The sequence below is a fragment of the Ranitomeya variabilis genome, chromosome 6 (genome assembly GCF_051348905.1).
Source record: "Ranitomeya variabilis isolate aRanVar5 chromosome 6, aRanVar5.hap1, whole genome shotgun sequence".
Taxonomy (NCBI): domain Eukaryota; kingdom Metazoa; phylum Chordata; class Amphibia; order Anura; family Dendrobatidae; genus Ranitomeya; species Ranitomeya variabilis.
The window spans coordinates 112,068,309-112,093,926 of record NC_135237.1 but is presented as its reverse complement, the minus strand read 5'-3'; the positions used below and the strand labels follow the sequence as shown (position 1 = coordinate 112,093,926).

The window sequence follows — 25,618 nt, the reverse complement described above, 5'->3', positions numbered from 1 at the left end:
CGGCACGCCATTTTATTTTAATGGGGCAAACAGATTGTAAAGGGGTTTGTTCTAGTACTGGACAACCCCTTTAAGTACATTTACAATAATTCAATTACCCTGTTCAGCAGTGTACATAAGGGCTGGATTATAAGTAACGTAAATGGGGTAACTTCCCATAAGACTATCACCACAGGGGCCCACACAGACCAGTTCTCTCCAGTACCTCCTAATGAAGGACAAGGAGTTAAATGTATTGACCACTTTTATATTATAATTGTCCATAAACTTACTTTACCTACAAAGAAAGATTTACTCAGTGACCAGTGAGCCCAGTGATTACTGCACATAACCACTGCAGCCAAACAATCAGTCGGTCAATAAAGCCGGGGGGGGGGGGGGGGGAGAGAGCAGCATTTGCGGGGTACAGTTTATTTTGTTATTTCTAAACAGGGCAAGTCTATGGACAATTGCATTATCAGTGGAAAATTGCTGTAAGGATTAAGCATATTAGGCCAAACCTGGTTTCCCCCAACAGGAGATATCTGGGGACAACTGTGCAGCCATCATGCACTTACACTATTCTTCTTTGGTGCTGAAGGAACAGGCAGAATCTGCTGACAGTTTTCCCAATTCCATCAGAGAAGATGCCCATTAGTCTGGTGCTCCTGCAGTGATGGGTCCAGCTCCCGGCCAGCACTGGGAAGCTGTGGTCAGATAGTTTCATTTTGAAGCTGCTGTGGTAGATCAGCATAAGGCTATGTTCACATTTGCGTTGCGTCGGGCGCAGCGACGCATGCGTCATGCGCCCCTATATTTAACATGGGGGGCGCATGGACATGCGTTGTGTTGCGTTTTGTGACGCATGCGTTTTTTTGGCGCAAGCGTCAGGGCGCAGAGGACGCAGCATGTTGCATTTTTTTTGCGCTAAAAAAATGAACGCATGCATCACAAAACGCTGCGTTTTGCATGCGTTTTTGCGTGCGTTGCGTCGCCGACGCAGCACACAACAACGCAAAGGTGAACGTAGCCTTACATGATGGCGATTCAGATAGTCATGTATTACAGACCGCTATCTCGAGTCCACCAGATGGGCCTCCCCTATAACATCCATATGCTCTATAAGTTGTCTTTCTATGAAATCCACGTAAAGTTACCTACTTACTGTATTTTAGATTATTTTTGTTTTTAGGGTTTTGCTTAGGACCAAGAATTCAGCCCTGATGTTACAGCATATAATTAGGCAATAAATCGGTCACTCGTAAAAACAATTCATTATTCTTCCAGCACATGCATACACTGACCAGATAGCCTTTATTGGCCCTTCTTAGATGACGTGTTTTTTTTTTTTACTTTTTATGCAAAGCAATAATGTCAAGGACTTGCTTACAGGTCGTCATTATTATAATCCCCGATATGTAAAAATACTCTGCTCTGTAGAAAGCTGGGGCTAACCTATGAGCTCTTAAGAAAACCATATCTGTAGAGAATAGCCCAGAGGTTTATGGCTCTATTCTTCCTTCCATTAGGTTATTGTACCTTGAATAATACATTTGCTTTCTCCTTCGCCCCTCCATTCAGCACCTACAGTTACATAATTCCCCCTGGGCAGTTCACACTCCCACCTGACACTAAAAACACATGTTTAGTTAAGAGAGTCCTTGTGTCTCTATTAAGAAGGCTCAAAGTGGCTGAACACGTGTTTTCCCTCAGTATAAAATACTGAATGTCTTCTATAGAAGTGTGTGACCTTCTCTTATTATTGTACAGGCACATATACAATTCATCTAGCGCCCCAGGCCACAGCAGCAGGGGGTAACCCCGAGCGCACACACCGTATACATCCCCGACAGACCCACCGTCACCAACACGGGTCACAGCTCACACCCTCTAGCAATATATGTAATAGAACAGAAGACTGGAAACAAGATGGATTTCACACCACTTTTTTTGTAAACTTTATATGCCACACGGTTTTTATACCGTACACAAAAAAAAAAAAAATACTGATCTTTAGTAAAACTGATGCAATTGCATGTACATTAAAGCATATACTGTATATATATATATATATATATATATATATATATATATATATATATATATATATATATTTTTTTTTTTATGGATGCAAATGGATGAAAAAAATCTAAGTCTGTCAGATACCCATTTGACAAGTGTTTTTCCCCAGAGGACAGAAGCCATGAAAACAATGCTGATGATCTTTACTTGATTGCAGCAAACTGGTAGACACTTTTTAATGACCACTGTGTTGCAAGTCACATTTAGAAAGCAAATTAGCGATTAAAAATCAGTGCAGAGGTGTTCAGTGGAATTGTACTGTAGAACAACCGTCATGACACGGACAATTTCTCGTGATACATTCAGGATGTAAATGACAAACTGTATTTGGCAGTCATTTTTCAGAAATAAAATTTTCATACGAAAGATGGCAGCGTCCACCATTAAACCCCTCCTGACACGTAAGGTTGCTGTGTGGCTGGCTCAGGAGCTGAGCCCGTTCCATAAATGCCAGGTAAAGACTGCACCATACAGCCGGCACCTGCCTGGAACAACATCTCTCTGCATCACAAAGTCAAAAGCAACTACAGCACCACTTTGCCCTCCCCATTAAGATACACTTACAGGGTGCCAATGGGTTATTATGGCAGGCAGAGTCCTGTTTCCCATTTTTGTGTTCCCTTGCAACAGAAGTACACTAGAGGTGAGGTGTTGATGATTTGGCAAGTCACATGCGCTTGCATTACACTGAGGCGCACAACATTTTGCAAGCAGCCGAAGGACAGGATGTTAGTAGCACCTCTCACCGCCCAATGCGGCAGTTAATGAGGCTGCATCAGTGGCTGAATGAGAGATAATGCTGTTGTGCTCAATTCATTATTATATTTGCACCTTATTTTTTTAAGTCTATTTTGTAAGTGCTTCCTTTGTTTTCCTCTTTGTGGACAGAGTCTAGCAATTCCAGTTGTTTTAGCCTGATTCATCTACGGCAACTTAAAGCTGTAAAACTTGGTGCAAAGTTACTCCAGTCACCCCCTGGTCTATATTGGAATCAGTATTGTGGTGCAAACTTAGGGAAAAAAAGGTCAAGAGAGGAAGAGAACGCATTTTTGGCTTTGAGCCAAATTGTGATTTGTGTGCAGCATGTTAATGAACTGCGCATAAAACAGCGTATTGGGGATGGGGAGCAAAAGTGTAGAAAAACATGATTGCAGGATCAGACTACACAGGGTTAGTTTGGAGTCCATAACCATGGAAACATGGGTACCAGGTCTTTAAAAATAAAAACAAAACCAGCTATTTTACTGTTGTAATCAAGTTTGTCATAAAGGGGTTGTCCACTACTGGACAGCTTAATTATCTCAAAACCCTTATAAAATAAAAACAATGGATATGCGCCTCCTGCAGCAGTGCTGTTCCATTGATGCTGGCGCTGCTGTTCCCAGTGAGTGACGTGACTTATTGTGTATCTTGCAGGCTGCAGCCAATCAGAGCCCGCTCGTTAGCTGTAGACTTTCCTTTTTTCTCAGAGCAAATATCCGCCAGTCGGCATACTGATGAGATGCTGTGAAATACCAGCCACTCATTGGCTGCAGCCTGCATGTGACAAGTTAGCACCAGAAACAGTGGCGCTGACACCACTCGAACATTTTGGCAGGGTAATAAATTCTTCGGACACGTGACAACTCTTAGCACTTCTATACAAAACAATGACTCGCTGGTGACAGTAGAGACCCAATATTGCTTTGTCACATTAAGTGCCAATATTGAACTTACAAGAACTGGTAACAAGACAAATTAGTCATGTCGATAAAATATGGGTGACAGGACAATGGATACAGCTCTAATGTTCACCCCCAACGGGTCACATGGGGATTTTGTCCGTGTAATACCCACAACAGAATCCTTTATACACAGATATGGCTGTTGGCCACATACATTACTAATGAGAAACGATGGTCATACAGGCCAATGTCAGGTGATCCTACCAATTTTGGCTCAACCAGATGACCACGTAATTTGTATGGTGACCAGCAGCAAGTGTTGGGTGATTGTGAAAGATACTGGTGACATGCATCCGATGTGTGCTGCCACCAAGGACAGGTCATGGGACAAAGACCAGTGGCTATCGAAGGATTTGGAAGTGGCCAATATGCCACATTTACAGGTCACTATAGCTTGTAAATGGAATATTACAGTAACTCATTACCTCTTGCTAAGGGCTGTGCCGCTTTTGCCCAACCAGGTGGTCATTAATAACAGCAAGCAATTTTTACTCAATTTCTAGCTCACTTCAAAGCTGCTGTGACTAAAGCAGCCACATCAGTGACTGAAACCTGACACCCTGCCCTAAGGCTAAGTTCACATTAGCATTTGAGTCCGCTGCGTGGTGCTGCGGACTTCTTTCCTTAAGCTCCGCCTACCTACGCAAGCGTCCTGCGTACCTATATTTAACATGGTGTACGCAGGGACATGCATTCTATGCGGATGCGCCCGAGTGCGTCGTCTTGAAGTGCCCGCCTCCAGCTTCCCTGCGTATACGCACATACGGCACGTCTTTCCGGACTGCAGCATGTCTATTTATCTTGTGGAGACGCTCCATCTCCGCAAGATAAATATCACAGTCCTATGTATAGGATGCCGCACGGTTCAATGAACAGAGGGATCACCGGTATTCAAAAGCCGTCAGCGCTTTGGACAGAGCGGACATGCACTGTGAACACTGACCATGGAAACATACCCTTAGGAAACCTTTTTTTTTTTTTTTGCTGTAAGGCACATGCCATTTTTCAGCCGCACTGGATTCATTAAGCAATGTGTGTGCCTCTTTATCAACTAGAGTCAGACCCCAGCACACCACCACCTCCTCACGACCAGCGTGAAAAGTGCCGGTCTTATAAATCAGGGTCTTTGGATCCTCTTTGCCCACTAACACCTGATTTTTGATTGACAGAGACTGAAGCTCTGCTACGTGACATCACTTATCCACCATGAGGCAAGTGCACTGCATGAGGAAATAATGTAAGGACCCCCGGGTGAGGCCTAGCTCCTGCCCCGCTTACTGTCACATAGGGAGGTGCATTGACAAGTCTAATTTCCATATTAATAAACACCACGTCAGAGGACGTCTAATATAGGTAATAAACACTTTGTAATTTAATAATCAACATCCCCACAAGTTCAATAACCTCTTTATAGAGCCATCCCTCAGTGATAGCGCCTCGCAAGGATATACCACTACTTTGTGATTGTTGGGGGTCTGACCTCAGACTGATCCCGAGGACACAGCGGACCCTGCACAACGGAGCGGCCACAAAGCCAAAGTGTAGGGGGTGCAGCCATACATCAGTGGTGACCTCACCGTGATGATGCGAGTACCCCCATTACCAGTAGTAGTAAAGCACACAGCTCTGTGAAATAGCGTCCGCCATGCTGGAGGTTTGTGCAGTGCTTTGTAGTTATGGGCCAATAATATACTAGTCAGAGGGTCAGGACCCCAGAACCAGGACCCTCGGGAGACAGGCCGAAACACCAGTGCGCCTGCCCAGAACACACCGACTGACACAGCATACACTGTGACCCTACGGGAAGACACAGGACCAGTCACCAGCACAGAACCACCCCCAACTGCACCCCCCGTACACAGCTGTGGCCCCTGTGCGTGTGACATTACACAACATACACGGGGCCCGTCCGTCTCCTCACACACGGTAACTCGGGGCCGCCCCAGTCACCAGGCCTGACTCATGCCCGCTCTCCCGCCCGTGGCGCCTCACACGTGTGCTCACATGTCCTGACAGCTCTCACATGTCCTGACAGCTGAGTCTAAGCATCAGCCAATCAGCGAGCGCCTGGAGAAGTCGTGAAAGGAATATGAATAGGCGTGGCCCCAGTTACTCAGTCCCGGCGCTGATTGGTTGGAGACTGATGTCTGGCATCCACGTGTAGCAGAAAGTAGGTCAGAGCAGCGCGTCCGCCCCGGGAGCCGCACGTGGAGAGCCGCTCGGCGCCCTGTCTCATTACTGTAATCACTACGTCACGCAGGCTGCTGGCCAATCACACGCCGCGCTGGGCAGAACGTAAACACAAGCGGCACATGGCTAGGATGGCCAGGCCATGTGACTGCGCTGGGTGACAGGTGCAGGCGGGAGGCAGAGTGGCCGCCCCCTCCCTGTAACCCACTTATCGTCAGACTCTGCAGCTTGTCACCCTGTACATGGCAATAGGGCACCCAACAACTGGCACTGGCATGCTGGGACTTGTAGTGTCATAGTCGCTGTAGAGCGTTTCTACAGTCTGCTCCTTATAGAAATGAATGGGTTAAAAGCTCCAACCGGCGACTCTTCACACAACTTCCTCCCCCATCAGTGCAGCACTCACCTGCGGGCCCCTCCATGGTGACTGGCGCTGGCTGCTGAGCGGTGCCCCCGGCTGCTGTGCGGTGCCCCCGGCTGCTGTGCGGTGCCCCCGGCTGCTGCGCTCTGCTCCCCTCCGCCGGTCCTTCTCCCCCGCCCTCAGCTGCTCAATGGTCGCTGCCCTCCTGCCTGCTGTGGTGGTCCATACACTCAGGGGTCGGCTGTGCTGTTCCCTCGGTCCGGGCTCGGTGACCGTGTCCTCCCGGGTTCCTGTAAACTCTGCTGTGCGCTGTGATGACACAGCCTCCTCCAGGGGCGGACCTCTGGGCTGACATGCTCCAGCTGCTCCACCTCCGGGGCAGAGCTCCTACCGGGACAGCTGGCCCCGACACGTGTGCTGCCCCCTGAGCCTCCGGGACTCGGTGCTGTGCTATGGACGGACATTAGTGAGGCGCCGAGCTCCAGGCAGTCACTAATCAGTGGTCAGATGCTTCTTACTATGGGCTGTCAGTAATCACACATCTACTACTGTGCCCCCCATCTAATATATAAAGCTGAATGTGTGTGTGTGTGTATGTATGTATGTATGTATGTATGTCCGGGATTGGCATCTGAACCGTAGCAGCTACAGCCACAAAATTTTGCACAGTCACACGTCTGGACCCCGAGAGCGTCATAGGCTATGTTGTGAGGTGAAATTTTAACCCCGCGCTTTCCAATTCACCAAACAATTTTGCCCCTATCTACATAATGGGGAAAAAGTGAAAGGAAAAGTGTTGGAGGCGTCGCAGCTACAGGCACAAAATTTTGCACAGTCACACGTCTGGACCCTGAGAGCGTCAAAGCTATATTGTGAGGTGAAATTTTAACCCCGCGCTTTCCAAGTCACCAAACAATTTTGCCCCTATCTACATAATGGGGAAAAAATGAAAGGAAAAGTGTTGGAGGCAAATTAACAGCTGCCAGATGTGAACAAGGAGGACTTAAAGAATGACAGCGATGGCACCAAAGAGTATATACTGTACAGTTGCTAAGGTGGGGCCCCAACATGGGATAATCACACCACCACGGGGATATGAACACACACACAAAATGCGCCACACACTACCACGTGCTCGAACACATATACCACCCTCAGTGCACATTTCACCACACATACACCAACCTCGCCACATAAAAGTAGAAACACAAAAGTCGCCGCTCAAAACTCGCCACGCGCAAAACTCTCCACATGCAAAACTCGCCACACGTGCAAAACTCGCCACACGCAAAACTTGCACACGCAGAAAAATTGCCACACGCAGAAAAATTGCCACATGCACAAAAGTTGCAACACATGCAAAAGTTGCCTCACACAAAACTTGCACATACTCAAAAGGCACCACACATAAAACTCGCCACGCGCAAAACTCGCCATGCGCAAAACTTGCTGCACACAACTTGCTACACTAACCTGTCACATGCAACTCGACACACAAAAAGTTGCTACACGCATGTCGCCACACAAAACTCATCTCACAAAAGTCCCTACATGCATGTCGCCACACGCAACTCAACACACACAACTTGACACACGAAACTCGCCCTAAAACACACACAAGTCTGGTATCCTTCAAAAATAAAAATCTGATTAATAAGCAGACAAACTACAAGAGCAACAAATGTACCATATAGGAATCCGGCAGCTGTCAGTCACATGACCAGTCTATTATGTGTATGTGTGAGCTAATATATACTGCCAGGGGGTGGGCTTACTGTTGGCTGGGGATTTATCAGGCTGCCATTTTAGCTTACAAATACTGAGGTAAAAATACTGACCAAATAACGTGTGAACGAGGGCTAATACAGGAGGAGATGGCATACAGCTATATACTATATACAGGAGATGACACACAGGTATATACTATTTACAGGGGAGATGACACACAGGTATATACTATATACAGGAGGAGATGACACACAGATATATACTATATACAGGAGAGATGACACACAGGTATATACTATATAGAGGAGGAGATGACATACAGGTACATACTACATACAGGAGGAGATGACATACAGGTATATACTATATACAGGAGGAGATGACACACAGGTATATACTATATACAGGAGCAGATTACCTACAGGTATATAGTATATACAGGAGGAGATGACACAGGTATATGCTATGTATAGGAGGAGATGACATACAGGTATATACTATATACAGGAGATGACACACAGATATATACTATATATAGGTGAGATGACACACAGGTATATACTATATACAGGAGATTACATACAGGTATATCTAATATATAAAGCTGAATGTGTGTATGTATGTATGTGTGTATGTCCGGGATTGGCATCTGTACCGTCGCAGCTACAGCCACAAAATTTTGCACAGTCACACGTCTGGACCCCGAGAGCGTCATAGGCTATGTTGTGAGGTGAAATTTTAACCCCGCGCGTTCCAATTCACCAAACAATTTTGCTCCTATCTACATAATGGGGAAAAAGTGAAGGGAAAAGTGTTGGAGGAAAATTGACAGCTGCCAGATGTGAACAATGAGGACTTAAAGAATGAGAGCGATGGCGACAAAGAGTATATACCGTACAGTTGCTAAGGTGGGGCCCCGACATGGGATACTCACCACACACGGGGATATGAACACAAACACAAAATGCGCCACACACTACCACGTGCTTGAACACATATACCACCCTCAGCACACATTTCACCACACACACACACCAACCTCGCCACATAAAAGTCGAAACACAAAAGTCACCACTCAAAACTCGCTACATGCAAAACTCGCCATATGCAAAACTAGGCTCACGCAAAACTCGCCACACGTGCAAAACTCACCTCATGGAAAACTCACCTCATGCAAAACTTGCACACACAGAAAAATTGCCACATGTACAAAAGTTGCACCACATGCAAAAGTTGCCTCACACAAAACTTGCACATACTCAAAATGCACCACACATAAAACTCGCCACGCGCAAAACTCGCCATGCACAAATCTTGCTGCACACAACTTGCTACACTAACCTGTCACATGCAACTCAACACACAAAATGTTGCTACACGCATGTCGCCACACAAAACTCATCTCACAAAAGTCGCTACATGCATGTCGCCACACGCAACTCAACACACACAACTTGACACATAAAACTCGCCCTAAAACACACACAAGTCTGGTATTGTCCTTCAAAAATAAAAATCTGATTAATAAGCAAACTACAAGAGCAACAAATGTACCATATAGGAAATACGGCAGCTGTCAGTCACATGACCTGTCTATTATGTGTATGTGTGAGCTAATATATACTGCCAGGGGGGAGGGCTTCCTGTTGGCTGGGGATTTATCAGGCTGCCAATAGCAACCAATCACAGCTCAGCTTCTATTTTGCTACAGTTAATTAACCTGAGCTCTGATTGGTTAATATAGGCAACAAAGACATTCTCAGTATAACAAAGCTAATATATGTTGTGAAATGCTTCTATTAGCTTAGTTTTTGCCTTTTAATAATTACATTTCTATCTATTTGTTTTGTGGTTTTTGTGTGCAGAATAAATTTTTGTTAACACATTCTATTTTGCTAACAGCAGTCATTAACCCGGGCGAAGCCGGGTAGTACAGCTAGTTAACGATAATCTCCGCTGCCCAATAAATATACATTGTTCAGTCTCTGTGACTTTTCAACAATTAACTTTAAGGCTATGTGCACACGCTAACTTTCTGTTGCGGAAAATATGCAACGTTTTACAGTACAAGCAAATGAATGAGATCCCTGAAGTCTCATGCACATGTTGCTTATTTTTTCATTTCAGATTTGCAGCAGATTAAAATTTGCATAATGTCAGTTCTTAAAAAAGAACACAAAAATTGAGCTTAGATTAAAGGGAACCTGTCACCCCGTTTTTTGAAGATGAGCTAAAAATAGCGTTAAATAGGGGCAGAGCTGTGCTTTACATTAGTGCCTTTTTGGTGCCTTTACACCCCCGTTAGGCTGCTGAAATACCTTTGTAAAGTCGCCGTTTTCTGCTGTCACTCACGCTGGTCTGGTCCTATGGGCGTGGTCACAGCGCTGTTTCTCCCCCAGATCAGGCTCATCATTCCATTGGTGGCGTACTGGTGTGCGCATGTCCAACAGAGAATATCCACTGCCCAGGAGATGAAAAAGAGCGCGATCTGCGCTATTCAGCCGTTTACCGGTGGGCGCGGCCATCTTTCTGTGGCCGCGCGTGCGCAGATGGAGCGCTCTGCTGCCCGGGGCTTCAGGAAAATGGCCGCGGGATTCTGCGCGTGCGCAGATGGAGGAATTACCAGGAGGAAGGACCCGGGGACCCACCACACCCGACGCACGTTTCGCACCGAAATGCTTCGTCCAGGGGTCCTTCCTCCTGGTAATTATGTCTATACGTTACATTTATGCAGTATTTATGGTGTCTTGTTAGGCTGTTTAGCTGAATAACTCTTCCTTATGGATATGGCGTGACATTTCATGTGTACAGCTACATGTTATATTATATGCACCAAAGAGGGATCCAAATAAAAAGTATACACTTTATTGAGAACATGTTAAAACAGTAACATAGTGTCAACAATGGGATTCAATGATGGAAACTACTACTGGGTGGAACCACATGTCAAAGGCAATTGCAACATACCGGTTATACTAACACCCTACCCAAAATATGCATGTCCTAATTGTCCTAATGGCAGTGGCACCGCTTGTCTGAAGGTAATACACCGGTTTACACAGTTTTATTTCTCCCTGCTTTTTATATGTCTAGCACTGGACACTCCATACCAGATTAACTTATGCACTTTGCTTGGTCAGCCTCTGATACAATTAGGACATGCATATTTTGGGTAGGGTGTTAGTATAACCGGTATGTTGCAATTGCCTTTGACATGTGATTCCACCTAGTAGTAGTTTCCATCATTGAATCCCATTGTTGACACTATGTTACTGTTTTAACATGTTCTCAATAAAGTGTATACTTTTTATTTCAATCCCTCTTTGGTGCATTTTGTATAGGTTCTAATTATTGTTTGCACTGGGAAAAGGTGTAATTCCGTATATGGGCACAGGTGGCACTGGTATCACTTACTGTGCATTGTGATCTATATCTGCTCTTATGTTATACTATATGTAAACAAATCACTTTATTTCTATTCAGATGTTATGTTACACATGTACCTTTTGCAATAGTCTCTTACTGCTTTATTTCTATGTATACTGAGGTTGTTTCCTGTGTGTGATCCACCGTTGCTTCTGCACTATTGGTTACTGCCATAAGTAATTTTACCGTTGTCTTTTATTGGATTTTATGTATTAATAAAGGTTATATTTCTTCTACGTTTTGGCCTTAATGTGAGGGTGTCTGTTGTGAATTAGACTTTTTTGGCTCCCTCTTGTGGTCACTAGTGGTATGACTCTGAGATTGTCTTTCCCTAGTTTGGCACCCACCTGGGTCGTTAGTCCAGGGGTGTTGCTATATGAACTTCCTGAATTCTTAGTCTGGTGCCTGGCATCTGTTGTGGATTCTGTTTTTGGGCTCCCTCTGGTGGTTACAACTGGTACTGGGTGACTTTGGTGGGTTGCGGTTTCTGGTTTCCACCTGTCCATCAGAGGCTGGGTGTTTCCTATTTAACCTGGCTTCCCTGTCATTCCCTTGCCGGCTATCAATGTTCTCAGATGTTCTCAGTTTGGTTCTGACTACCTGCTTCCAGATCTCTCAGGATAAGCTAAGTTATGCTTTTCAGTTGTTTTGTTTTTTGTCCAGCTTGCTAAATATTACTCTATGCTAGTTGGAAGCTCTAGTGGGCTGAGGTGCTCCCCATGTGCCATGAGTTGGCACATGGGTGCTTGTAATCTCAGGATGGTTTTTGATTAGGGTTTTTTGCTGACCGCTCAGACCCCTTTTGTATCCTTCTGCTTTCTAGTTATAGCGGGCCTCGTTTTGCTAACTCTATTTTCATATCTATGTGCGTGCCTTCCTCTCATTTTCACCGTCAATACATGTGGGGGGCAACTATACCTTTGGGGTTTATTTCTCTGGAGGCAAGTTAGGTCTTTATTTTCTCTGCAGTGCTAGTTAGCTCTTAGGCTGGCGCGAGGCGTCTAGAATCAACGTAGGCACGCTCCCTGGCTATTTCTAGTTGTGTTTGTCAGGAGTAGGGCAGCGGTCAGCCCAGGTTCCATCACCCTAGAGCTCGTCCGTTATTTTAGTTATTTTTGCTTGTCCAGTGCGATCCCCTAGCCATTGGGATCCATAACAGTATAGCCGGCCAACAAAGTGTTAATTGTTTGGGCTGAAGCAGGAGAAAAAGAAGTGTTGAAGGGAATTTTTTTTTTTTTTTTCCCTCAGAGTTTTGCTGCCTAGCCTTTAATTGCTGTCTAGCTGCTTCTTACCTCCTCTTAACCCTTGAATGGCTCTGACCTTAGCTGTTTAACATGGATGTCCAGAGTTTGGCTTCCAGCCTGAATAATCTCGCTGCAAAAGTTCAAAACATACAGGATTTTGTTGTTCACACTCTTATGTCTGAACCTAGAATTCCTATTCCAGAGTTTTTTTCTGGAGATAGATCTACCTTCCTGAATTTCAGGAACAATTGCAAATTGTTTCTTTCTTTGAAATTTCGCTCCTCTGGAGACCCTGCTCAGCAGGTCAAGATTGTAATATCTTTCCTGCGGGGCGACCCTCAGAATTGGGCATTTGCATTGGCACCAGGGGATCCTGCATTGCTCAGTGTGGATGCGTTTTTTCTGGCACTGGGATTGCTCTATGAGGAACCTAACCTGGAGATTCAGGCTGAAAAGGCTTTATTAGCCCTCTCTCAGGGGCATGATGAAGCGGAAGTATATTGTCAAAAATTTCGGAAATGGTCGGTACTTACTCAGTGGAATGAGTGCGCACTGGCTGCAAACTTCAGAGATGGTCTTTCTGAGGCCATTAAGGATATTATGGTGGGGTTCCCTGCGCCTACAGGTCTGAATGAGTCTATGACTATGGCCATTCAGATTGATCGGCGTTTGCGGGAGCGCAAACCTATGCACCAGTTGGCGGTGTCTTCTGAACAGGCACCTGAGACTATGCAATGTGATAGAATTCAGTCCAGAAGTGAACGGCAAAATTATAGGCGGAAAAATGGATTGTGTTTTTATTGTGGTGATTCAGCTCATGTTATATCAGCATGCTCTAAACGCACAAAAAAGGTTGATAAATCTTTTGCCATTAGTACTCTGCAGTCTAAGTTCATTTTGTCTGTAACTCTGATTTGTTCACTGTCATCCATTTCCGTCGATGCCTATGTGGATTCGGGCGCTGCCCTGAGTCTTATGGATTGGTCATTTGCCAAACGCTGCGGTTTTAGTCTGGAGCCTCTGGAAGTTCCTATTCCTTTGAAGGGAATTGACTCTACACCATTGGCTATGAATAAACCGCAGTACTGGACACAAGTGACCATGCGCATGACTCCCGTTCATCAGGAGGTGATTCGCTTCCTTGTACTGTATAATTTACATGATGTACTAGTGCTTGGTCTGCCATGGTTACAAACTCATAATCCAGTCCTGGATTGGAAAACAATGTCTGTGTTAAGCTGGGGATGTCAGGGGGTTCATGATGATGCACCTCTGATTTCAATCGCTTCATCTACTCCTTCTGAGGTCCCTGCGTTTTTGTCTGACTATTGGGATGTTTTTGAGGAGCCTAAGCTCAATTCGCTCCCTCCTCATAGGGATTGTGACTGTGCTATAGAATTAATTCCTGGCAGTAAGTTCCCTAAGGGTCGTTTATTTAATCTGTCAGTGCCAGAGCATACTGCTATGCGGAATTATATTAAGGAGTCCTTGGAAAAGGGACATATTCGTCCATCTTTGTCCCCTCTGGGAGCAGGTTTTTTTTTCGTGGCTAAAAAAGATGGTTCCCTGAGGCCTTGTATAGATTATCGCCTTCTGAATAAGATTACAGTCAAATATCAGTATCCATTGCCATTATTGACTGATTTGTTTGCTCGCATTAAGGGGGCTAGGTGGTTCACTAAGATAGATCTTCGCGGTGCGTATAATCTTGTGCGGATAAAGCAGGGTGATGAGTGGAAAACCGCATTTAATACGCCTGAGGGCTATTTTGAATATTTGGTACTAGAGACTTGGTGGCCAGGTCTTTTTGGTGGCCTTCCTTGTCAAGGGATGTGCGTACCTTTGTGAAGTGTGTGCTCGGGCTAAGCCTTGCTGTTCTCGGGCCAGTGGGTTGTTGTTATCCTTGCCTATCCCGAAGAGGCCTTGGACGCACATTTCCATGGATTTTATTTCAGATCTCCCTGTCTCACAGCAAATGTCCGTTATCTGGGTTGTGTGTGACCGCTTTTCTAAGATGGTTCATTTGGTACCCTTGCCTAAGTTGCCTTCCTCCTCTGAGTTGGTCCCTTTATTTTTTCAGAACGTGGTTCGTTTGCATGGGATTCCGGAGAATATCGTTTCTGACAGGGGATCCCAGTTTGTGTCTAGATTTTGGCGGACGTTTTGTGCTAAGATGGGCATTAATTTGTCTTTCTCGTCTGCATTCCATCCTCAGATGAATGGCCAGACGGAGCGAACTAATCAGACCTTGGAAACTTATTTAAGGTGTTTTGTTTCTGCTGATCAAGATGACTGGGTTGCCTTTTTGCCACTGGCCGAATTTGCCCTTAATAATCGGGCTAGTTCTGCTACTTTGGTTTCTCCTTTCTTTTGTAATTCGGGGTTTCATCCTCGTTTTTCCTCTGGTCAGGTGGAGCCTTCGGATTGTCCTGGAGTGGACGTGGTGGTGGACAGGCTACATCAGATTTGGAATCAGGTGGTGGACAATTTGAAGTTGTCTCAGGAGAAGGCTCAGCAGTTTGCTAATCGCCGTCGCCGCGTGGGTCCCCGACTTCGTGTTGGGGACTTGGTGTGGTTGTCTTCTCGTTTTGTCCCTATGAAGGTCTCTTCTCCCAAGTTCAAGCCTCGGTTCATCGGTCCTTATAAGATCTTGGAGATTCTTAACCCTGTATCTTTTCGTTTGGATCTCCCAGCATCGTTTGCTATTCATAACGTGTTCCATCGGTCGTTATTGCGGAGGTATGAGGTGCCCGTTGTTCCTTCGGTTGAGCCTCCTGCTCCGGTGCTGGTGGAGGGAGAATTGGAGTATGTTGTTGAGAAGATCTTGGATTCTCGTGTTTCCAGACGTAAACTCCAGTATTTGGTTAAGTGGAAGGGTTATGGTCAGGAGGATAATTCCTGGGTGGTCGCCTCTGATGTTCATGCGACTGATTTGGTCCGCGCCTTCCATAGAGCTCATCCTGATCGCCCTGGGGGTTCTCGTGAGGGTTCGGTGACCCCTCCTCAAGGGGGGGTACTGTTGTGGATTCTGTTTTTGGGCTCCCTCTGGTGGTTACAACTGGTACTGGGTGACTTTGGTGGGTTGCGGTTTCTGGTTTCCACCTGTCCATCAGAGGCTGGGTGTTTCCTATTTAACCTGGCTTCCCTGTCATTCCCTTGCCGGCTATCAATGTTCTCAGATGTTCTCAGTTTGGTTCTGACTACCTGCTTCCAGATCTCTCAGGATAAGCTAAGTTATGCTTTTCAGTTGTTTTGTTTTTTGTCCAGCTTGCTAAATATTACTCTATGCTAGTTGGAAGCTCTAGTGGGCTGAGGTGCTCCCCATGTGCCATGAGTTGGCACATGGGTGCTTGTAATCTCAGGATGGTTTTTGATTAGGGTTTTTTGCTGACCGCTCAGACCCCTTTTGTATCCTTCTGCTTTCTAGTTATAGCGGGCCTCGTTTTGCTAACTATTTTCATATCTATGTGCGTGCCTTCCTCTCATTTTCACCGTCAATACATGTGGGGGGCAACTATACCTTTGGGGTTTATTTCTCTGGAGGCAAGTTAGGTCTTTATTTTCTCTGCAGTGCTAGTTAGCTCTTAGGCTGGCGCGAGGCGTCTAGAATCAACGTAGGCACGCTCCCTGGCTATTTCTAGTTGTGTTTGTCAGGAGTAGGGCAGCGGTCAGCCCAGGTTCCATCACCCTAGAGCTCGTCCGTTATTTTAGTTATTTTTGCTTGTCCAGTGCGATCCCCTAGCCATTGGGATCCATAACAGTATAGCCGGCCAACAAAGTGTTAATTGTTTGGGCTGAAGCAGGAGAAAAAGAAGTGTTGAAGGGAAATTTTTTTTTTTTTTTCCCTCAGAGTTTTGCTGCCTAGCCTTTAATTGCTGTCTAGCTGCTTCTTACCTCCTCTTAACCCTTGAATGGCTCTGACCTTAGCTGTTTAACATGGATGTCCAGAGTTTGGCTTCCAGCCTGAATAATCTCGCTGCAAAAGTTCAAAACATACAGGATTTTGTTGTTCACACTCTTATGTCTGAACCTAGAATTCCTATTCCAGAGTTTTTTTCTGGAGATAGATCTACCTTCCTGAATTTCAGGAACAATTGCAAATTGTTTCTTTCTTTGAAATTTCGCTCCTCTGGAGACCCTGCTCAGCAGGTCAAGATTGTAATATCTTTCCTGCGGGGCGACCCTCAGAATTGGGCATTTGCATTGGCACCAGGGGATCCTGCATTGCTCAGTGTGGATGCGTTTTTTCTGGCACTGGGATTGCTCTATGAGGAACCTAACCTGGAGATTCAGGCTGAAAAGGCTTTATTAGCCCTCTCTCAGGGGCATGATGAAGCGGAAGTATATTGTCAAAAATTTCGGAAATGGTCGGTACTTACTCAGTGGAATGAGTGCGCACTGGCTGCAAACTTCAGAGATGGTCTTTCTGAGGCCATTAAGGATATTATGGTGGGGTTCCCTGCGCCTACAGGTCTGAATGAGTCTATGACTATGGCCATTCAGATTGATCGGCGTTTGCGGGAGCGCAAACCTATGCACCAGTTGGCGGTGTCTTCTGAACAGGCACCTGAGACTATGCAATGTGATAGAATTCAGTCCAGAAGTGAACGGCAAAATTATAGGCGGAAAAATGGATTGTGTTTTTATTGTGGTGATTCAGCTCATGTTATATCAGCATGCTCTAAACGCACAAAAAAGGTTGATAAATCTTTTGCCATTAGTACTCTGCAGTCTAAGTTCATTTTGTCTGTAACTCTGATTTGTTCACTGTCATCCATTTCCGTCGATGCCTATGTGGATTCGGGCGCTGCCCTGAGTCTTATGGATTGGTCATTTGCCAAACGCTGCGGTTTTAGTCTGGAGCCTCTGGAAGTTCCTATTCCTTTGAAGGGAATTGACTCTACACCATTGGCTATGAATAAACCGCAGTACTGGACACAAGTGACCATGCGCATGACTCCCGTTCATCAGGAGGTGATTCGCTTCCTTGTACTGTATAATTTACATGATGTACTAGTGCTTGGTCTGCCATGGTTACAAACTCATAATCCAGTCCTGGATTGGAAAACAATGTCTGTGTTAAGCTGGGGATGTCAGGGGGTTCATGATGATGCACCTCTGATTTCAATCGCTTCATCTACTCCTTCTGAGGTCCCTGCGTTTTTGTCTGACTATTGGGATGTTTTTGAGGAGCCTAAGCTCAATTCGCTCCCTCCTCATAGGGATTGTGACTGTGCTATAGAATTAATTCCTGGCAGTAAGTTCCCTAAGGGTCGTTTATTTAATCTGTCAGTGCCAGAGCATACTGCTATGCGGAATTATATTAAGGAGTCCTTGGAAAAGGGACATATTCGTCCATCTTTGTCCCCTCTGGGAGCAGGTTTTTTTTTCGTGGCTAAAAAAGATGGTTCCCTGAGGCCTTGTATAGATTATCGCCTTCTGAATAAGATTACAGTCAAATATCAGTATCCATTGCCATTATTGACTGATTTGTTTGCTCGCATTAAGGGGGCTAGGTGGTTCACTAAGATAGATCTTCGCGGTGCGTATAATCTTGTGCGGATAAAGCAGGGTGATGAGTGGAAAACCGCATTTAATACGCCTGAGGGCTATTTTGAATATTTGGTACTAGAGACTTGGTGGCCAGGTCTTTTTGGTGGCCTTCCTTGTCAAGGGATGTGCGTACCTTTGTGAAGTGTGTGCTCGGGCTAAGCCTTGCTGTTCTCGGGCCAGTGGGTTGTTGTTATCCTTGCCTATCCCGAAGAGGCCTTGGACGCACATTTCCATGGATTTTATTTCAGATCTCCCTGTCTCACAGCAAATGTCCGTTATCTGGGTTGTGTGTGACCGCTTTTCTAAGATGGTTCATTTGGTACCCTTGCCTAAGTTGCCTTCCTCCTCTGAGTTGGTCCCTTTATTTTTTCAGAACGTGGTTCGTTTGCATGGGATTCCGGAGAATATCGTTTCTGACAGGGGATCCCAGTTTGTGTCTAGATTTTGGCGGACGTTTTGTGCTAAGATGGGCATTAATTTGTCTTTCTCGTCTGCATTCCATCCTCAGATGAATGGCCAGACGGAGCGAACTAATCAGACCTTGGAAACTTATTTAAGGTGTTTTGTTTCTGCTGATCAAGATGACTGGGTTGCCTTTTTGCCACTGGCCGAATTTGCCCTTAATAATCGGGCTAGTTCTGCTACTTTGGTTTCTCCTTTCTTTTGTAATTCGGGGTTTCATCCTCGTTTTTCCTCTGGTCAGGTGGAGCCTTCGGATTGTCCTGGAGTGGACGTGGTGGTGGACAGGCTACATCAGATTTGGAATCAGGTGGTGGACAATTTGAAGTTGTCTCAGGAGAAGGCTCAGCAGTTTGCTAATCGCCGTCGCCGCGTGGGTCCCCGACTTCGTGTTGGGGACTTGGTGTGGTTGTCTTCTCGTTTTGTCCCTATGAAGGTCTCTTCTCCCAAGTTCAAGCCTCGGTTCATCGGTCCTTATAAGATCTTGGAGATTCTTAACCCTGTATCTTTTCGTTTGGATCTCCCAGCATCGTTTGCTATTCATAACGTGTTCCATCGGTCGTTATTGCGGAGGTATGAGGTGCCCGTTGTTCCTTCGGTTGAGCCTCCTGCTCCGGTGCTGGTGGAGGGAGAATTGGAGTATGTTGTTGAGAAGATCTTGGATTCTCGTGTTTCCAGACGTAAACTCCAGTATTTGGTTAAGTGGAAGGGTTATGGTCAGGAGGATAATTCCTGGGTGGTCGCCTCTGATGTTCATGCGACTGATTTGGTCCGCGCCTTCCATAGAGCTCATCCTGATCGCCCTGGGGGTTCTCGTGAGGGTTCGGTGACCCCTCCTCAAGGGGGGGTACTGTTGTGGATTCTGTTTTTGGGCTCCCTCTGGTGGTTACAACTGGTACTGGGTGACTTTGGTGGGTTGCGGTTTCTGGTTTCCACCTGTCCATCAGAGGCTGGGTGTTTCCTATTTAACCTGGCTTCCCTGTCATTCCCTTGCCGGCTATCAATGTTCTCAGATGTTCTCAGTTTGGTTCTGACTACCTGCTTCCAGATCTCTCAGGATAAGCTAAGTTATGCTTTTCAGTTGTTTTGTTTTTTGTCCAGCTTGCTAAATATTACTCTATGCTAGTTGGAAGCTCTAGTGGGCTGAGGTGCTCCCCATGTGCCATGAGTTGGCACATGGGTGCTTGTAATCTCAGGATGGTTTTTGATTAGGGTTTTTTGCTGACCGCTCAGACCCCTTTTGTATCCTTCTGCTTTCTAGTTATAGCGGGCCTCGTTTTGCTAACTATTTTCATATCTATGTGCGTGCCTTCCTCTCATTTTCACCGTCAATACATGTGGGGGGCAACTATACCTTTGGGGTTTATTTCTCTGGAGGCAAGTTAGGTCTTTATTTTCTCTGCAGTGCTAGTTAGCTCTTAGGCTGGCGCGAGGCGTCTAGAATCAACGTAGGCACGCTCCCTGGCTATTTCTAGTTGTGTTTGTCAGGAGTAGGGCAGCGGTCAGCCCAGGTTCCATCACCCTAGAGCTCGTCCGTTATTTTAGTTATTTTTGCTTGTCCAGTGCGATCCCCTAGCCATTGGGATCCATAACAGTATAGCCGGCCAACAAAGTGTTAATTGTTTGGGCTGAAGCAGGAGAAAAAGAAGTGTTGAAGGGAAATTTTTTTTTTTTTTTCCCTCAGAGTTTTGCTGCCTAGCCTTTAATTGCTGTCTAGCTGCTTCTTACCTCCTCTTAACCCTTGAATGGCTCTGACCTTAGCTGTTTAACATGGATGTCCAGAGTTTGGCTTCCAGCCTGAATAATCTCGCTGCAAAAGTTCAAAACATACAGGATTTTGTTGTTCACACTCTTATGTCTGAACCTAGAATTCCTATTCCAGAGTTTTTTTCTGGAGATAGATCTACCTTCCTGAATTTCAGGAACAATTGCAAATTGTTTCTTTCTTTGAAATTTCGCTCCTCTGGAGACCCTGCTCAGCAGGTCAAGATTGTAATATCTTTCCTGCGGGGCGACCCTCAGAATTGGGCATTTGCATTGGCACCAGGGGATCCTGCATTGCTCAGTGTGGATGCGTTTTTTCTGGCACTGGGATTGCTCTATGAGGAACCTAACCTGGAGATTCAGGCTGAAAAGGCTTTATTAGCCCTCTCTCAGGGGCATGATGAAGCGGAAGTATATTGTCAAAAATTTCGGAAATGGTCGGTACTTACTCAGTGGAATGAGTGCGCACTGGCTGCAAACTTCAGAGATGGTCTTTCTGAGGCCATTAAGGATATTATGGTGGGGTTCCCTGCGCCTACAGGTCTGAATGAGTCTATGACTATGGCCATTCAGATTGATCGGCGTTTGCGGGAGCGCAAACCTATGCACCAGTTGGCGGTGTCTTCTGAACAGGCACCTGAGACTATGCAATGTGATAGAATTCAGTCCAGAAGTGAACGGCAAAATTATAGGCGGAAAAATGGATTGTGTTTTTATTGTGGTGATTCAGCTCATGTTATATCAGCATGCTCTAAACGCACAAAAAAGGTTGATAAATCTTTTGCCATTAGTACTCTGCAGTCTAAGTTCATTTTGTCTGTAACTCTGATTTGTTCACTGTCATCCATTTCCGTCGATGCCTATGTGGATTCGGGCGCTGCCCTGAGTCTTATGGATTGGTCATTTGCCAAACGCTGCGGTTTTAGTCTGGAGCCTCTGGAAGTTCCTATTCCTTTGAAGGGAATTGACTCTACACCATTGGCTATGAATAAACCGCAGTACTGGACACAAGTGACCATGCGCATGACTCCCGTTCATCAGGAGGTGATTCGCTTCCTTGTACTGTATAATTTACATGATGTACTAGTGCTTGGTCTGCCATGGTTACAAACTCATAATCCAGTCCTGGATTGGAAAACAATGTCTGTGTTAAGCTGGGGATGTCAGGGGGTTCATGATGATGCACCTCTGATTTCAATCGCTTCATCTACTCCTTCTGAGGTCCCTGCGTTTTTGTCTGACTATTGGGATGTTTTTGAGGAGCCTAAGCTCAATTCGCTCCCTCCTCATAGGGATTGTGACTGTGCTATAGAATTAATTCCTGGCAGTAAGTTCCCTAAGGGTCGTTTATTTAATCTGTCAGTGCCAGAGCATACTGCTATGCGGAATTATATTAAGGAGTCCTTGGAAAAGGGACATATTCGTCCATCTTTGTCCCCTCTGGGAGCAGGTTTTTTTTTCGTGGCTAAAAAAGATGGTTCCCTGAGGCCTTGTATAGATTATCGCCTTCTGAATAAGATTACAGTCAAATATCAGTATCCATTGCCATTATTGACTGATTTGTTTGCTCGCATTAAGGGGGCTAGGTGGTTCACTAAGATAGATCTTCGCGGTGCGTATAATCTTGTGCGGATAAAGCAGGGTGATGAGTGGAAAACCGCATTTAATACGCCTGAGGGCTATTTTGAATATTTGGTACTAGAGACTTGGTGGCCAGGTCTTTTTGGTGGCCTTCCTTGTCAAGGGATGTGCGTACCTTTGTGAAGTGTGTGCTCGGGCTAAGCCTTGCTGTTCTCGGGCCAGTGGGTTGTTGTTATCCTTGCCTATCCCGAAGAGGCCTTGGACGCACATTTCCATGGATTTTATTTCAGATCTCCCTGTCTCACAGCAAATGTCCGTTATCTGGGTTGTGTGTGACCGCTTTTCTAAGATGGTTCATTTGGTACCCTTGCCTAAGTTGCCTTCCTCCTCTGAGTTGGTCCCTTTATTTTTTCAGAACGTGGTTCGTTTGCATGGGATTCCGGAGAATATCGTTTCTGACAGGGGATCCCAGTTTGTGTCTAGATTTTGGCGGACGTTTTGTGCTAAGATGGGCATTAATTTGTCTTTCTCGTCTGCATTCCATCCTCAGATGAATGGCCAGACGGAGCGAACTAATCAGACCTTGGAAACTTATTTAAGGTGTTTTGTTTCTGCTGATCAAGATGACTGGGTTGCCTTTTTGCCACTGGCCGAATTTGCCCTTAATAATCGGGCTAGTTCTGCTACTTTGGTTTCTCCTTTCTTTTGTAATTCGGGGTTTCATCCTCGTTTTTCCTCTGGTCAGGTGGAGCCTTCGGATTGTCCTGGAGTGGACGTGGTGGTGGACAGGCTACATCAGATTTGGAATCAGGTGGTGGACAATTTGAAGTTGTCTCAGGAGAAGGCTCAGCAGTTTGCTAATCGCCGTCGCCGCGTGGGTCCCCGACTTCGTGTTGGGGACTTGGTGTGGTTGTCTTCTCGTTTTGTCCCTATGAAGGTCTCTTCTCCCAAGTTCAAGCCTCGGTTCATCGGTCCTTATAAGATCTTGGAGATTCTTAACCCTGTATCTTTTCGTTTGGATCTCCCAGCATCGTTTGCTATTCATAACGTGTTCCATCGGTCGTTATTGCGGAGGTATGAGGTGCCCGTTGTTCCTTCGGTTGAGCCTCCTGCTCCGGTGCTGGTGGAGGGAGAATTGGAGTATGTTGTTGAGAAGATCTTGGATTCTCGTGTTTCCAGACGTAAACTCCAGTATTTGGTTAAGTGGAAGGGTTATGGTCAGGAGGATAATTCCTGGGTGGTCGCCTCTGATGTTCATGCGACTGATTTGGTCCGCGCCTTCCATAGAGCTCATCCTGATCGCCCTGGGGGTTCTCGTGAGGGTTCGGTGACCCCTCCTCAAGGGGGGGGGTACTGTTGTGGATTCTGTTTTTGGGCTTTCTCTGGTGGTTACAACTGGTACTGGGTGACTTTGGTGGGTTGCGGTTTCTGGTTTCCACCTGTCCATCAGAGGCTGGGTGTTTCCTATTTAACCTGGCTTCCCTGTCATTCCCTTGCCGGCTATCAATGTTCTCAGATGTTCTCAGTTTGGTTCTGACTACCTGCTTCCAGATCTCTCAGGATAAGCTAAGTTATGCTTTTCAGTTGTTTTGTTTTTTGTCCAGCTTGCTAAATATTACTCTATGCTAGTTGGAAGCTCTAGTGGGCTGAGGTGCTCCCCATGTGCCATGAGTTGGCACATGGGTGCTTGTAATCTCAGGATAGTTTTTGATTAGGGTTTTTTGCTGACCGCTCAGACCCCTTTTGTATCCTTCTGCTTTCTAGTTATAGCGGGCCTCGTTTTGCTAACTCTATTTTCATATCTATGTGCGTGCCTTCCTCTCATTTTCACCGTCAATACATGTGGGGGGCAACTATACCTTTGGGGTTTATTTCTCTGGAGGCAAGTTAGGTCTTTATTTTCTCTGCAGTGCTAGTTAGCCCTTAGGCTGGCGCGAGGCGTCTAGAATCAACGTAGGCACGCTCCCTGGCTATTTCTAGTTGTGTTTGTCAGGAGTAGGGCAGCGGTCAGCCCAGGTTCCATCACCCTAGAGCTCGTCCGTTATTTTAGTTATTTTTGCTTGTCCAGTGCGATCCCCTAGCCATTGGGATCCATAACAGGCATCGTTGTAATCAGTCCTTTCTGTTTGCTCCTGTCTGCTGGTCCTGGTTCATGCAAAATTAAGCTAAGTCCTGCTTCCTTGTTTTTTGGTTATTTGTATTGCTCTTATTTTTTTGTCCAGCTTGTACTAAATGTGATTCCTGATTTTGCTGGAAGCTCTAAGGGGCTGGTATTCTCCCCCCGGGCCGTTAGACGGTTCGGGGGTTCTTGAATATCCAGCGTGGATATTTTTGATAGGGTTTTTGCTGACCGTATAAGTCATCTTACTATATTCTGCTATTAGTCAGTGGGCCTCTCTTTGCTAAATACCTAGTTCATTCTTACGTTTGTCTTTTCTTCTTACCTCACCGTTATTATTTGTTGGGGGCTTGTATCCAACTTTTGGGGTCTTTTCTCTGGAGGCAAGAAAGGTCTATCTTTTCCCTTCTAGGGTTAGTTAGTTCTCCGGCTGGCGCGAGACGTCTAGAACCAACGTAGGCACGTTCCCCGGCTGCTGCTATTTGTGGTGCTAGGATTAGATATACGGTCAGCCCAGTTACCACTGCCCTATGAGCTGGTTTTTTGTGTTTGCAGACTTGGTATTTATTGCAGAGACCCTCTGCCATTGGGGTCATAACAGTATGCCAGGCCAAAGTTGAATGTTTAATGCATTGCAGAAGTGGGATAATAAGAAAGGAAATTCTGAGTTTTTTTTTTTTTTTTTCCTCTCTTTCTTCCTCCCCTTTACCTCTGAGTGGCTTAAGCTTGCTGCAGACATGAATGTCCAGACTCTGATTACAAGTGTGGATCAGCTTGCTGCTCGTGTGCAGGGCATACAAGATTTTGTTACCAGTAGTCCTATGTCTGAACCTAAAATACCTATTCCTGAACTGTTCTCTGGAGACCGATTTAAGTTTAGGAATTTCAGGAATAATTGTAAATAGTTTCTTTCTCTGAGACCCCGTTCGTCTGGAGACTCAGCTCAGCAAGTTAAAATTGTTATCTCTTTCTTGCGGGGCGACCCTCAGGATTGGGCTTTCTCGCTAGCGCCAGGAGATCCGGCATTGGCGAATATTGATGTGTTTTTTCTGGCGCTCGGATTGCTTTACGAGGAACCCAATCTTGAAATTCAGGCAGAAAAAGCCTTGCTGGCTATTTCTCAGGGCCAGGATGAAGCTGAAGTGTATTGCCAAAAATTTCGGAAATGGTCCGTGCTTACTCAGTGGAATGAGTGTGCTCTGGCCGCAAATTTCAGAAATGGCCTTTCTGAAGCCATTAAGAATGTGATGGTGGGTTTCTCCATTCCTACAAGTCTGAATGATTCCATGGCGCTGGCTATTCAAATTGACCGGCGTTTGCGGGAGCGCAAAACTGCTAATCCTCTGGTGATGTTGTCTGAACAAACACCTGATTTAATGCAATGTGATAGAATTCAGACTAGAAATGA

The 25,618-nt window shown here is 45.7% G+C and overlaps 1 protein-coding gene across 3 annotated transcripts in view; it reads right to left on the bottom strand.

The window, feature by feature from the left end:
* The window catches only part of NR1D2 (nuclear receptor subfamily 1 group D member 2), a 43,315-nt gene extending 36,511 nt beyond the window's left edge, over positions 1-6,804 (bottom strand). The window contains exons 1-2 of one of the 3 annotated variants that reach the window (XM_077268907.1): positions 6,457-6,804; positions 6,382-6,415 (exon numbers count right to left, since the gene is read on the bottom strand). In XM_077268907.1, the coding sequence (XP_077125022.1) occupies positions 6,382-6,397 (16 nt within the window). In that variant the 5' untranslated portion in view covers positions 6,398-6,415; positions 6,457-6,804. Of the gene's footprint in view, positions 1-5,683; positions 6,074-6,381; positions 6,416-6,456 lie in introns of those variants that run through there. The other 2 variants (XM_077268908.1, XM_077268910.1) reach the window with 2 other exon arrangements.
* Between the last annotated feature and the right edge of the window lie 18,814 nt (positions 6,805-25,618).